The sequence below is a fragment of the Salvia splendens genome, chromosome 2, assembly GCF_004379255.2.
Source record: "Salvia splendens isolate huo1 chromosome 2, SspV2, whole genome shotgun sequence".
NCBI lineage: Eukaryota > Viridiplantae > Streptophyta > Magnoliopsida > Lamiales > Lamiaceae > Salvia > Salvia splendens.
Window position 1 is genome coordinate 43,330,571 of NC_056033.1, and position 14,154 is coordinate 43,344,724.

At 37.3% G+C, this 14,154-nt stretch overlaps 2 protein-coding genes across 2 annotated transcripts; both read right to left on the bottom strand.

Moving 5' to 3' along the window:
* Nucleotides 1-65: 65 nt before the first annotated feature.
* LOC121793052 lies at nucleotides 66-5,626 on the bottom strand. The gene is made up of 15 exons (XM_042191252.1): nucleotides 5,390-5,626; nucleotides 5,005-5,099; nucleotides 4,807-4,920; nucleotides 4,582-4,686; nucleotides 4,420-4,491; nucleotides 3,277-3,389; nucleotides 2,942-3,076; nucleotides 2,638-2,706; nucleotides 2,130-2,217; nucleotides 1,938-2,009; nucleotides 1,723-1,823; nucleotides 1,233-1,350; nucleotides 838-897; nucleotides 602-712; nucleotides 66-444 (listed from the first exon to the last, which is right to left on the bottom strand). Exons 1-15 carry the CDS (start codon nucleotides 5,499-5,501, stop codon nucleotides 316-318), a joined length of 1,494 nt encoding a protein of 497 aa, XP_042047186.1. The 5' UTR covers nucleotides 5,502-5,626; the 3' UTR covers nucleotides 66-315.
* Nucleotides 5,627-6,020: 394 nt separating this feature from the next.
* Nucleotides 6,021-12,983, bottom strand: LOC121793053. The gene is made up of 12 exons (XM_042191253.1): nucleotides 12,768-12,983; nucleotides 11,672-12,089; nucleotides 11,446-11,582; nucleotides 10,402-10,515; nucleotides 10,185-10,268; nucleotides 9,623-9,790; nucleotides 9,342-9,480; nucleotides 8,908-9,071; nucleotides 8,697-8,820; nucleotides 8,504-8,593; nucleotides 7,737-7,823; nucleotides 6,021-7,600 (listed from the first exon to the last, which is right to left on the bottom strand). The coding sequence occupies exons 2-12, from the start codon at nucleotides 11,870-11,872 to the stop codon at nucleotides 6,224-6,226; spliced, it is 2,685 nt and encodes an 894-aa protein (XP_042047187.1). The 5' UTR covers nucleotides 11,873-12,089; nucleotides 12,768-12,983; the 3' UTR covers nucleotides 6,021-6,223.
* Nucleotides 12,984-14,154: the final 1,171 nt, after the last annotated feature.

A 14,154-nucleotide genomic window follows, 5' to 3' on the forward strand; every position in this document is an offset into this window, starting at 1 on the left:
TTTTTAGCTGCTTTTGTTGGCTTGTAATATTTCCTTAAATGGAATTACACAGATGATAATGCTACTTAGAGAATGTTGATCATCGACATAAGATTTATCAAGTTAGCCAAACAAATAAGATTCATTCTTCAACAAACAGACAAACAAACACCCACACTGACTACTACATTGGCATTGCCATCAATGATTACAAACAGCACAAACTGGGTCTTTTATATACAGGAAAAATGAAATCTATTGGAAAAAAGTAGAGAAACTACACCAATCAATAGCTTTAAAAAAATTCACAATCTTGCAGTTGTTTAGTGAAATAAATCAGGAAGAGGCAGAGGCAGAGGCCCCGGCAGGTCTCTGTTTGGCCTTTAGGACGAGTTCTTCTGTAGTCGTGCCTATGATCTCATTAGCATGCTTCAGACCAACGCAGTAGTACCTTCCAATTGAATCCTATATCCATTAAAATCACCACCACACATCAGTTCATATCAAGAATCACACAAACGTGTATCTCACTCGTCTGCGCATTGCATTCTCGTATCCCTAACTCTACAAGAATAGTTATAGCAGGAAATACTCAACGACCAACCAGAGAAATGTAACTCACCCGACAAACTATGCCTAGTTTTTCCAGTTTGTGAACTGCATCGTCAACATCAAAATTGCATCGTTCACCAAATTCATCTAGTATTAATTCTTCACTTTGCTGGTCAAGGTCCTATTATTACAGCATAGGAACACCAGACTGGATATCAGAAATTGTACATCTAAGGTGCAAAACTCAAGATCGAGCTAACCTATCATGAAAACGTTGAAAAGCATTTTAAATCCAGATCTGTGTACCTGAAGAGTCGCTTTCCCTTGTTCCATCAATATGAAAAACGCAATAATGACTTCCTTTACCTGAACATTTGTGATAAGTTAGCCAATTAGAAGCATATAACCCCATAACCACATTCCAGTTTCTGTTTTTCGATAGCATACAGTTGGTATTCAGTTAACAGCAACTATATCAAGTTTAAACACACATGACTGTTCCAATTGCTGTAATAAGGGTCCGGATTTCGTGTAACCATGTAGAATATGTATTTGGAAAAAATTTGTTATTGCTCATAACAAAAAATATTCTTAAGATCCAATTACATGTGATTGAGAGTTATTCCCTTTAGGGAAACGAGACATCCAAACAATTATTGGCTGTCAAGCTTGGAAGTAAACTATACGCAAATCTTACTCACCTCTTGCTGAATTACATCATCACACAAGTGAAGAAGAGTGCCCCGTCCACTATCCAATTGTTTGTCATACATAGATTGTGTGATTAGATTCTGGTATGTAGCCATATTCTGTTGAAACCTGGAAAGTGAACAAACTTCAGCTAACTACAAAAAAAAGGTAAAACCATCAATACGTAAGAAACCAAGATGGAAACATGGGATGGATAAGTGAAGTCATCTCAAATACGTAGTAAGAAACCAAGATAGCAGGAAACCGAACTAGCTATGAAGGGAGGGATCATCAAATGAGTCTGGATGTTACATTTTAACAGACTCAATTTGTGGATCACTGATTGAGCATTTTTCTGAGGGGCTGACTGAGCACGAATAATTCTCACATGGCTTATTTATTTAATTACATGAGTTGAACTTGCAATTTCTGCCTTTTTAAAATTTAACACTGAACAATATGCATTAAAAGAAATAAATGCCAGGGTTGGAAATGCTTAACGTGAAGTAAATTTTAGCACAGTAACCAATCACTGTGGAAAGAATAGCAAACATGACCCAGAGGTCAGCTTTAGGCATTTCAACAGATCCTATGACAGCAACCTGAAAGAGTCCACCAACAATGGATAAGTTATTTTAAATAAAAAAATCAAAAAAGAAAGTGGCAACGTAATGGAGTTAAAGATAAATAGATAATTATGGAAGAAGTTGACCAACCAGCCCCACAACTGCAGATACAAGAAATTTGACCCAGTCCATTGGGGTTAAACTTGGATTTTTTTTCTCTGGCTGTATTACAAGGAACATAAAATGTTTAATAAGCGCTCACCAGCAAAACAGATCAAACTTAACAGAAAACTCCATCATCTAAAGTGAAAATGAATGGTGTATAGGATCAAGAAAACCGACAAGGACAATTTCCATATCAGCCATAGGGATGTTTTTGAAATGTTTCACGTATATGCCCCGTTCTGCTTTAGTTTTTGAACTCGCTCGCCTGCATAATGTTTTCGGTTAACCTTTTGAATTTGATCAAAACAAGAACCAAAATCTATGAAACAGAATAGCACAAGGGTGGAAAGGGCACAAAGAAATTGTGGTTTAAGTTTTCTCAGTCAATATATATCTACTATTTTTTCCACTAGCAACATCAATTCACAAATACTTTTTCAAGTTAAAATAATTTAGTTGATCATAGTATACTAGAATAAGTGAATCAGTAAAGTAGAGTTCAGTAGTAAAAAGAAAGAATGAAGGGCAATTAGCAAGGAAACAAAGAGTACTAAGAAACCACAATTTAAGTTGTTGGACCTGATTATGCATTGAGCAATGTATAAAAATACAAGAGTAACAGAGAAACAATATGGCAGACATGTGACTTAATACTCAATAACAAGATAAAATATCAGTTGCATACCTGTACACAACTATGATCCTATCGAAGGTAGGTTCTTGAATTGTATTTTTTTTCAGCAAATTTTTGAAACTGAAACAAGAAACCATAAAAGCCATTGGCAAGGTAGTCAGCATCTCAAAAGCATAAAATATGCCTGACTTGGCTTTTTTAGCATCACAGCTAGATTAGCCTCAGGATAGGTTCACAATTCTCACAACATACAAAAGTCGGAGCACCAAACTTCGTGTGAGAATCTTAAATTCTAAAGTATGCAATATTCAAGTCAAGCTACAAAAATGGCCCAATTAAAACATCACTAAGAAACCTGAGTTCCATATTTTCGAGACGAATGCGTTCAACGTATAATTCATGATCTTCAGTTTCAGAAATGATTTCGTCGTCTTTTTTAGGATCTTTCTTCTGCCTTGAACTAGTCCTCCTTGAAAAGACCTTCTCTAATCTGAGACCAGAAAAGGACGGTGATTAAAATTAAATGAGTGTGCTCGAAATGAGGGACTAAATGAACATTGTGATCATAATAAGAGGACAGGGAAGCCAGGAGATGGCAGCTGATCTCTGCGTATATCAGATTTCACATTGAAACTTATTTATCTCAAACCATGGCTCAAGAAAGTATTTGCAATATTGAATTTCATTTACCTGGTTTTTCTCATTATCCACGCCCACATACGTGAAATTATTGCGTCCACTTTCTCCATGATAAAATAATCAGTTGTCTTGTCAATGCCAATCCCACGCCTGAAGATTACATACTGAGGACCAAAGAAACATCAGTAGAATAATGGAATCCAATATCATATAATGATGCACCAAAAAAACAAAACTAATACTAATGTAACTTATGTACTCCCTCAGTCCTTTAAAAAATAGAAACTATTTCCATTTTGGTCCGTCCCTTAAAAATAGTGGAAGTAAGAGAAAAGGTAGTGGAAATAGTGTTAGTGGATTGTGGGGTCCATGTCCTAAAATAGAAAGTTTATAAAGTTTAGAAAGTTTTTATTTTTAATGGACGCCCCAAAATGGAAATAATTTCTATTTTTAAGGGACGGATTTCGGGCCATGTAAGTGCGTTCATGGGCTATATTAAGGTATCCGTAGTATTTCTTCATGGCAAGGGAATTGAATGTCTGAGAAGATCTAGTGCAACTTTTGTGTGAGCAGAGCTTTCAACTCTGAGGTCACGAGTATTTTCCAATCATTTAGGAGTACCAATTCTCTTACTCGTATCATCTCAACTCTATTAAAAAGCTGACAGTGGATCCAAGCTTAGGAAATGAAACAAAAGGGTAGATCTGGATTGAAATGTAATGTTTTTTTAACTTAGTAACCAACATCCAATCACTAACAAAATTCAACTGTCTCAGCTAATTTATAAGTTCGGTCAACTTCCTATAAACTCTCCGTATGAAGTAACAAATATCATCATCCTAAGGACTTAAATAAAATTGAGCATTTTTTATAGTTACTCCAAGTCTCCAAAATATTAACAGACGATATCCATATATGCTTTCATCCCAAACAAAACTGAGCATTTTTGCAGTTACTCTAGTAAATTGAAATTTAGTTGGGCAAAGGTGCACAGGCAATATCAATATTTTCCTTGGTCTCTTAGAGAGCCAGAGCCAAATTGAAGGTTAAGAGTCCATATGCATATTATTGTTTGAGCAACTCAGTCATGAAAGAAGAACAAGCTATGGATAAATTAATGCGAATGTTTCCTCTTATATCAAGAAGTTAAGAAATATGCAATGAAATCATTGCTTAGAGAGAAGCGACAGATACCTTATCTGCAAAATCTGGGAGATTTTCGTGAGGATGTGATTCAAAGAACCTCTTCAAAACCTTGTTGTCAAGCTACATTCAGCAAAAATAGTTCTTTGAATAAATGAACGGATATAGGAAAGCATGCTATATTATGATTCAATGCATTTCACAACACTTCACCTTAGAGTCATCCACTGTGATCGGAAGGTTAAGAAGATATTGCCCAGAATGTGCAACTTCAATCTCTTCATCAGTGGCTATCTTAAAATTGCTTTTCTCCATAATCTGCAGAAAAGATTTAAATGAAAAGCGAAAGGCATTAACAAGTAAAGAATAAAGTGAATCTAGTTCACAAATTCAGCATTGAGGTAAGTCCAATAACAACTATGAGGAGCATAACCTTACCTGAAACAAGTATTTCAGGAAATTCTGTTCAAGAGTGTCGACTTCATCGGAAGATAGGTTCTGCTGCTCCAACTTTTGTGTTCCATGGACAGGATCGAAAAGGGAGTAGAGTTGCTGCAGCCATATTTGTATTGAATCAGTAAGGTGTTAGATTATACAAAACAACAACTGAGGGACTATAGAGCACAAGGAAATCACCATGAGGTCCTCAAATTGCAACATGTACCAAGCTCGGATTGTGTACTCCACTCTCTTGCAGAGCTTCAGAAACTCCGCGCGGTCGGAGCTATGCTCTGCAGAGAAACATCCAACAGTTAAAAGGCAGGGAAAAAATTGTTTTGAGTTCAGAATTTGGAAACAATAATTTTCATCTGTGAATTATATGTATGTCCACCACTGTTAAAAGGCATACGGAAACATTCCAAGTGCCATAAACTGGAGCTGAGCAGGTTTGTTTTATTCGGTAATTCCAAAGGTGGTTGATTAGTGATTAGCATATGTTAAAATTTGAAATGAGTTTGGGAAAAGGGGAAATGCAATTAAAGTGGGGAATAGGATTGAGAGAGAAAAAGGGGGAAGGTACCGATGAGATTGGCTAAGTGGACGATGAGCTTGGGCTTGAGGATTGGGATAACAGCTTCGCGCTCCAGCCGGATTACTTCGGTGTTGGTGCCGGACAAGGTGATCTTCTCCATCGCCGGAGACAGTCAAGGAAGCGGGAGAAGAAGAGCCCCAAAATATGAACGTTACACTAAGTTGTAACAACTGATTAATCAATCAAGCTAGCTTATGGAGTACTACTTATTGCAGAAAAGAATATGTTTTTAATTGTGTTTCTAACAAGAATGGAATAAGACAAAGCAATGGATAAAAAGTTTTTTTATTTTACTTGACAATATTCTCGTTGACCAAATTTATTTACTTTTTCTTCTATTTTTAGTGTCTAAACAATATCGTTTGTATCATTTTTCATCGGAATCACCCCCTGGAAAAAACACTAGGAAATAATTATTAAACCAAAATTTCATGGTTTGTCAAATCAAATTTCGAAAGATACGAAAAAACCAAAATTTAACCAGTTTTTTGTTTTATTTTTTACATACAATTATTAAACAGTTATAATGGGAGCGAGGAGAGACATAGTTATTTATCTCTTTGTTGCCGACAGTTTGTAACTATAAAAACAACATAAAAATTGTACTAATAAGTTTCCCTTCCGATGAATAAGGGGCAGGCCCACAGTTTTTAATCTTATTAAAAAATGTGCAACTACAAAAATAGCACTCGACATTAGCCACAAATTCAGATACATTACATACCACCAAAATCAATTTTCATGTCTCCCTCTCCCTACTTAATATACATGGCAATCCATTGGCTTTGTCTATTTACACCCCAAAAATTGTTACAACCCACTCTATTGATTCCACGACTTCAGGAATGGTTTCCCGATCGACTCCTTTATTCCCGAATTCTGCTGTGTCGGCAATCCCATCCGTTCGAGGTTGTTCATCCTAATACTGCCCCAGCTCTCGTGCCCACCACTCAAGTAGTTCAGTGGATTCACAGACGCTGGCAAGAAATTGCTGCTGCTGCTGCTGCTGCTTGATGGGAGAATACCTCCTCCGCCACCCATCCCACTGTAGCTTCCCGGCTGTACCAATCGTTCTCTGGACACCACTGCTGCAGCATCGTAACTAGCTCGTGGTAGCTCATTGCATTCGGATAGGACACTGAACAGCGTTTGATCTGAGCTACTTCCACTGTTGAACCCATTAACAGGCTCGAGTGAATGCCATCCATCCCTGTTTCCGTTGTCACCTATATACCAGCTCGGCCCCAACTCTCCGCTGTTCATATGATGAGCAACTGGCATGCGTACGCTACTGACATTTGCCCAATCATGAACATTTACGGCCAAATCTTCCTGCCTAGGAACACTAGTGAACCGACTTCCAGAATAGACACTCTCCTGAATATTCGGATGCACGTACGGATCATTCAGTCTCTTTTGCCTCATATCCATTGGAGGAATCGGTGGTGGATGAACATGCTCCCTAAAATGTCCGGAAAAATGAGGCGTCTCCATCAGTAGATCGCTTCCAGAGTGAAAATCTAGTCCAGAATGTTTCTGCACTTGACGGTATGGCAAAGTACTCTGCCCCTTCAACAGAGAATGAAGCAATTCACTTCGGTCTTGGTTAGCATATGGACTGAAGAAAGACATATCGTCAGTTGGCCTATGCAACAAGTCCTTCCTAGCATCTTTGTCCGACCGGTTTGTTTGCAGATTGAGCATTTGCACTGATTGCCCATGCTGCATAAGTTGTGGATGCCCAACCGACAACACATGAGTGGATGCATATCCAGAATTTGATGCAGTAGATTGGTAGTAAGAGCCATGATTATCACTAACTGGCCAAATATCATTAGAAGCTGCAAGAGATGCCCCTTGGCTAAGTGGAACCTCCGCATGATTCATATTTCCTGAGTAACCAGAAACAATCTGAGGATCTTCATGTTTTGCACTCCCGCTATCACCATGAGATTCCATCTCCATGGAATTGGCATGTGGGTTACTATCAAGTGAACTGATTTGCTGCTGATGCTGATGTTGATCCTGAAGAAAACCAGGGCTGGATGAAGTTATCATCGTGCTCCTAGGGCTATTATTAAGTGAATCACAATGATCCTGAACTATAACATGGTTGGGTTCATCATCATCCTCGTCCATTTCTGTACTATTACTTGTATGCTTCTCAAATATGCAGTCATTTCTAGTTTCATTTTTGTCCTGGAAACCAAATGAAAAATGACCCGAAATTAGCAAATATAACTTCAGAATCATATATAGAGTTAAAACAAGCTGATCCAGAAGGACCAGAACCAAATATTAACAATAAAAAATAGAAAGCAGCAGCAAGATCAACCTCTATATCTGTTGCCATTTCATTAATCGACTCTGCACTATCATTCTGGTCCAGGAGTGAGTCATCACTTTGCTCTTTTTCCACCTCCTAACAACCAATATAGAATTAAGAAAGGGTGTGTTTGATATAACAGAATCGGAATTGTGTTGCAATTGTAATTTTATGGAATTGAATTTGAAGTTGTAACATTCTAATTAAAAATTTCAAATCCTTATATCATAAAATTAACTCATAAAATGGTATAATTCCAAATTATTTGTTCGTTAAGAAAAAACTAACCAAAAATTGACATTGACTTTTAACTTAATAGAGTTTTTATTTTTTTGATTTATGTACATTATGTAACTCTACATTATTTTTCTATATATTTTGAGTCGTGTGTGCGAGTGCATGTGCAGTGTGCGTTGTGTGTGCAATGTTGTGAGTTTTGTGTGTCTGTGTGTGCAGTGTTTGAAAGGGTTAATATTTGGTTTCCAAATAGTTGTATAATTGGGTACCTTTCAAAATTATAGAACTGAGAGGATTTGGAAATGGAATTCAACTCCAAATCCAAACGTATCAAACGTGGACTTGGAATTGTAGGCTCCAATTCTAAATCCAAGCTCTGAATTCCATTGTACCAAATGCCCCCAAAGTGATTTTATGCCAGTATCTCATTTCATGAATAATAGAAGGGACAAACATAGAGAGAATCATCAAAATGGTAAGGAACTCCAAAATCACACTATCTAGATAAAAATAGTTATAAAGGAGGACAGCTCATAAACCTCAACTGTGTCGCAAGGTGGTTCTCCTTCGCCACCCGAGAGCTCCATCACACCATTGCTAGAGACATTTTTCTCATAATCCAGATTATTCTGGAGAAAAGTGATAATTACACGATTGCAAAAATTGGATATTTTCCAGTCAAAATTCAAATAAAACTACAATGCAGTAGAACCATAGCAAAAGGCATCAAACCTCTTGAAGTTCCACTTTTTGCCCTATTTCTTCACCCAGGGCCTGTGTTAGTGCTCGTCTCTGCAATTGTCTTTTTCTCCAGCTAGCAAAGCCTAATGGGATGTCTCTAGTCACCAATTTCACCCTGAGATGTTCACTTTTTAATGTGTGCCCAGGATCTCACACAACTACTCTGTTTCAACTTTAAAATAAAGTAAATGAATGAACTAACCAATATTCATTCAGCTTCTTATGCTCTTCTTCCTCAAATCTTGCAAATGGTTGCACATTTAGAGCATCGAAGCTACCTAAAACATTATTTAAAGCTATTGGCTGAATGCTATTGCCAGCATACTTGATGCTACTTTTAACAAGTTCATGCTGTTCCTTGCTGACCTATAAAACCACAGGCAGTCAAAATCAACAATTAAATAATTATCATAGGAAATATAATGGCACAGGACTGCATAGAAATCATATACTGTGATCAAGACATGAGGAAAGGTTTGGGGGAAAAAAGATTGCCTATAAAAATAGCTGACTATGATAAGAGGTAAAAAAACATTAGCCCTCCATAGAATCAGTATAAAATAGTTATAAGCGACATAGACCCAAACAGCCAAAGAAGTAACTAAGTAACAATAGCTGTATGAGATGCCACACAACCTTGATGTAGGACATGTATTTGGCTCCATCATTTTGCTGGATATTCCATCGGTGTATCTTCTCTCCTTTCCTATGTGCCACACCCATCACTTTTAGCCCACTGGAGGAACTATCAGATATCTTTTTCAAGAAGTCTCTTCTTCACATTCCAGCAAACAAGACAAAATTATTAGGTTTTTGACGTGGACTTTGGGGGAAAGAGCACAAATTCAATGCCTCAAACTAACAGATAAACTCTAATGAAGAAAGATATCGCATTGCATTGAGAAAATAGGCATTACCTCCTATAAGATTCTCTTTGCACTGTTCCCTGGTTCTGGTTTTCACTACTATAAGCCATCTCAGAATTTGGCCAGGAGCAAGAGTCAGGCGTAGCAGCATGGTTCTCCTCAATACCATAGAATCTAGCATCTGATGTGGGCATAGTTTTCTCAACATGCTTCCTAGAGCTGTTACATAACACAACATGAAATTCCCTAAATATTATTGGTTTGCGTGAGAGAGGAATGCAAGAGATACAAAACTCGCTATCATGCCAATTGTAGACATGAACAAGACAACTAGTTCAGGAAATTTAAGAACAAATCTGCTGTAAAGGGAGTAATGTTGTTGAAAGTTGCCAGACTGAGAACATAATCTGTGATGCATGTGTCATTCCTACAATATATGCACAAGATAACCTGATAATGAGTCACATATGTTAACCGTTCAGCTAGCAAGGTCTCTGACAAAGATATACTATCATCTTATGCATTTCCAAGAACCCACAGAAAGCTTTAAGAATATACAAATCCACTTAAGAAAAATGTGTGAACTCATACTATTAGATGAAAAAATAATAACCTCCATGTGTTCTGCATAATATCCATGTCAGGATTCTTCAAACTTGACCACTTATCCTTCCACATTTGTAAGTTTTCAATCATACTGGCAAAAGAAGCACAATAACACGGTCACAAAAAAACTCAGACCAAGAAAAGGTAAAGGGAGAGATATAATTGACCTAAAAAAAGTAATACGTGGTGGAAAATAATCATAAAAAATAACAAGGACTACATACTCAGTATGATAGTTCTCTAAAAAGGAATAGTATGTCGTCTTGGCAACTTTGAGAGACTGCTCCTCATTAAGAACATTATCTGGATGAAGCTCCCCGAGACAGATAGAAGCACTCCTACAGCAACAAAGTGCAAAATTGAACCAATCAAACTAAAGAGCATGTCAATAACATTTAGTTTCCCACATAAGAAACCCAGAGTAGAGTATGCTTGAAAAGAAAAGGAAAGGTAGCAGAGAATGCAAAAGAACATCAAGGGTTTCCAGAAGTACCAGTACAGATATACATCACTTATTCCAGTGAACACTGCATTTTGACTTCTATTAAAACTTACTCACTTCTAGCCTAAATAGAATAAGAAAGACAGTCTAATCCAGAGAGAGAAAGAGAAAAAAAACAAAAGAAAAATGACAAATGACAAGTAAAGGCATGCCTGTGATAAATACAAAGGCTTAACAATCACAAATTTATAAGAGGAACACTTCCGCACGACATACCATACCTTATACCTCCTTGTATAAGTGAGAAAAGACCATGGAGAGAAAAGAAATAACGTAAGAGTTATTCAAATGCTAAAGATTGAGATGAATGAAAAGAGATGATGATGTGATATTAGATACATTTCTTTAACTTGGACTTGATATTAGATACATTTCTTTAACTTGGACTTAGATTGGACAAAACTCACAGAATAAGCTGCTTACAAAGTAACTTAAAACATCAGAAAGACTTTAAGGTCTTTCCAGAAGACTAGAGTATTCAAACAGATGATGTGTCTATTAATGGAACACCACCTGTTTGGTTTACAAAGAAGAGAAGACAGTTCAACAAGTCCTGAAGAAGAGTCAGCATGAACTAGCAAATCCAAATTGCAAAGGAAGAAGAATGCAGGAAGACAGGATAATTAAATCACCGAGTGGCAAGTGATGGTAAATTGGGAGCTATCCCTTAGGCTCACAAAAAAAAATAAAACAATAACATACAGGTTTTGAAGCAATATGCAACTAATTCTAAAAAATTGCCCAAAAGGACAAAAGCGACACTTGCCATTTCATACAAGGATTTCCAAAATGGAAGTTGTCTCCAGAAAGCAATTCTTGAACGATAACATCTGGCTCGACTTCTTTAGGTAGGAATTGTAAAAGAAAGCTTCTCTCATTGTCAGATAAATGGCTCTGCCATACCTACAGTAAGTTCCAAAAGATGGATAAGTATCAGAAAAGAAATTGCATTTAGAAGATGGAACTTCCCAGTAATCATAATTAAATGTTACCTCATAAGAGAGAACCTCAGAGAGGTTATCTAAATCAAAGATCTCCGAAGGAATTGGGACGACATCAGCCAAAACGTTGTGGCCTCGAGGACCAGGTTCAATAAATGGAATCAAGTGCCTTTTTGAGAAACCAATCTGCTCCTTCCTGGATACTACACTTTTTTGCCTGCTATCCCACTCAAGAGAGATCTTGGGCCTCATGTTCAAATCATGTGCATGCAGTTTTTTCCTGTTCACCCTATATTTTTCACGAGAAGTGCATCCAGACAAACTGGCAGCATTTACTCACTTCTTTTTCCGCTGATCAGCTGCCATTTGCCCAACTCAAAAGCTCGTCAGAGAATTCCCAAAGTGAGCATTTGATATCTTAACTCAAGTAGAAAATGGCCCCGTTCTACATTAAAATACCAAACAGCACCTGGAAAAAAATAAAATCCACATTTTAAAGAATGCATTATAATAAATCTCCAATTCTTAGGCGATGAAGATCCAAATCCTGAATAAGCCTTATTATTGTGTGTGTGCTACACCGTCCCAAGAGTGTCTTGATTACTGTTATGATTTCCTAAAGACCCTACATATACAGTTGAGAATCAAGTGATAATGACAGCCAAAACCAGGTACACTGCACTTGGCGCAACAGAAGAGGACATAATTTTATCTTCCAAACAATAAGCAAAGACGTACAACAGGCAGGGTATGAATGATGAATTAGGCATAACAAGCAGCACACTCACTAGGGGTTGTGTAACAAAGAAGCAACAAGAAACGAAGCTAATACCTCTAAACAAGCAAGCAATAGAGTCAATAATACAAACTAATATGGATACAAAGAAGAAATACGGCCCACAAATCGAGAAGAGAGACGGTAACTAAAAAAGCCCTAAAATGAACAGCAAGTACCTGGTGGCGTAGGCGTAAATCAATGGGCAAAAACAAATTGTTGGAGCGAAAAGAAGAGAAGAAAGGTAGAGATATCGTATTGTATGCAGATAAATTAGAATCAATTAAGGCAGTGGGAAGAAGGGATGGAGTAGTACTCACACACACAACTAATACTTGCACACCATAAAAACCATGGAGCAACAGGAAATACCTCTCTCTCCCCCTTATTGCTATGCTATCAGCAACTTGTCCCAACTCCCAAAGTCCCAATTTTTTTTTTAATTTAGGGATTCAATCCTCTTTTCTACAGTATTTATTCATCCACCACACACCATTGGATTTTGGTCATTTGGATTGGAACTGCAATTCCCATAGATACACGCACGTACGATACATATATGGAGTAGTATATGTCTGTAGAAAGATTCACAAACTCTTTTTTGTATCTACAGGCGCTGTGAATAGATAAATATCGACTACATAGAGCCACATTTTCTCTTTTCTACTACTGCTCCTATTTACTTTCACTTTTAATTTTAATTTTAATTTTAATTTTAATTTTAATTTTGTGCTATAAAACAAATGAAAGGTTGAATAGATTATGTAAAATCACGAACTTTGGTCTATATGCGACTTTTTCAAGATGATTTGATTCAAACTCTATTTTGGGCAAATTAAAATCAATGTAACAGTTGACTTACACGTCCTGTAATTAAAACATCGTCGTTTTCTGAAGACCTTAAATGATATCGTTTTAGAAATTAATTTTAAAAAAGATGCGCATTCACCTTCGTCCAAAAAAGGCAAAGTTATAGATGACGCAAATTTTAATGTGTAATTGATAACAGAGGGAAATTTAGGAGAAGCTATGGAGGAAGTAGTGTTAATGAATTGAAAGGTCTACATTATTTATAGTACTAGGAGTCTTTAAACCTTTACATTTTTAGAATTTGTCTAGTTTTGGTGGACGATCGGAAATGGTAAACTAATTTATTTTTTGTGACCAAATGTAATATATTTAAACGGCACCATATTCCCTTCATGCAACATCTCATACACTCAAATGTATAGACGCTCCATTATTTTCAGTGAGCAACCATAGTCGGCAATCAACATCTCGTCTCTACTTAATCTCTCAAGATCTTAGAGTATTCACAATAGGAACTGCCCATCTCACAGCACATCTCCAATTTCCTCATGCCATGTCATCACCCTATCTCACAGCCTAAACCCTATCTCACAACCCATCTTCAACCCATCTCAACTCATACTCTTGTCGTTGGTCATCGTCCGGATGTTGTTCTTGTAGATGCTGTTGAATTTGGAGATGTCGGTCTTCATCCAAACAAAATATTTGCGAACCTGGTCCCCGGTGTGGTACTTAGCACTTGTCGGCTTCACTCTTTCGTATCCCTCTGTGATACGCCTCCATAACCCTATTTGTGTCTAAGCATTCGACATAATTGGGTCTTCCAACACGTTGACCCAACACCTCGCAATAGCAATCGACTCAGCCGGACTATAGGACCGACCCACAGGCTGTGACGACTCGGCGGCAATTCCCTTCCCCCTTTCATGCCGGGACCCCTCCCTGTCGG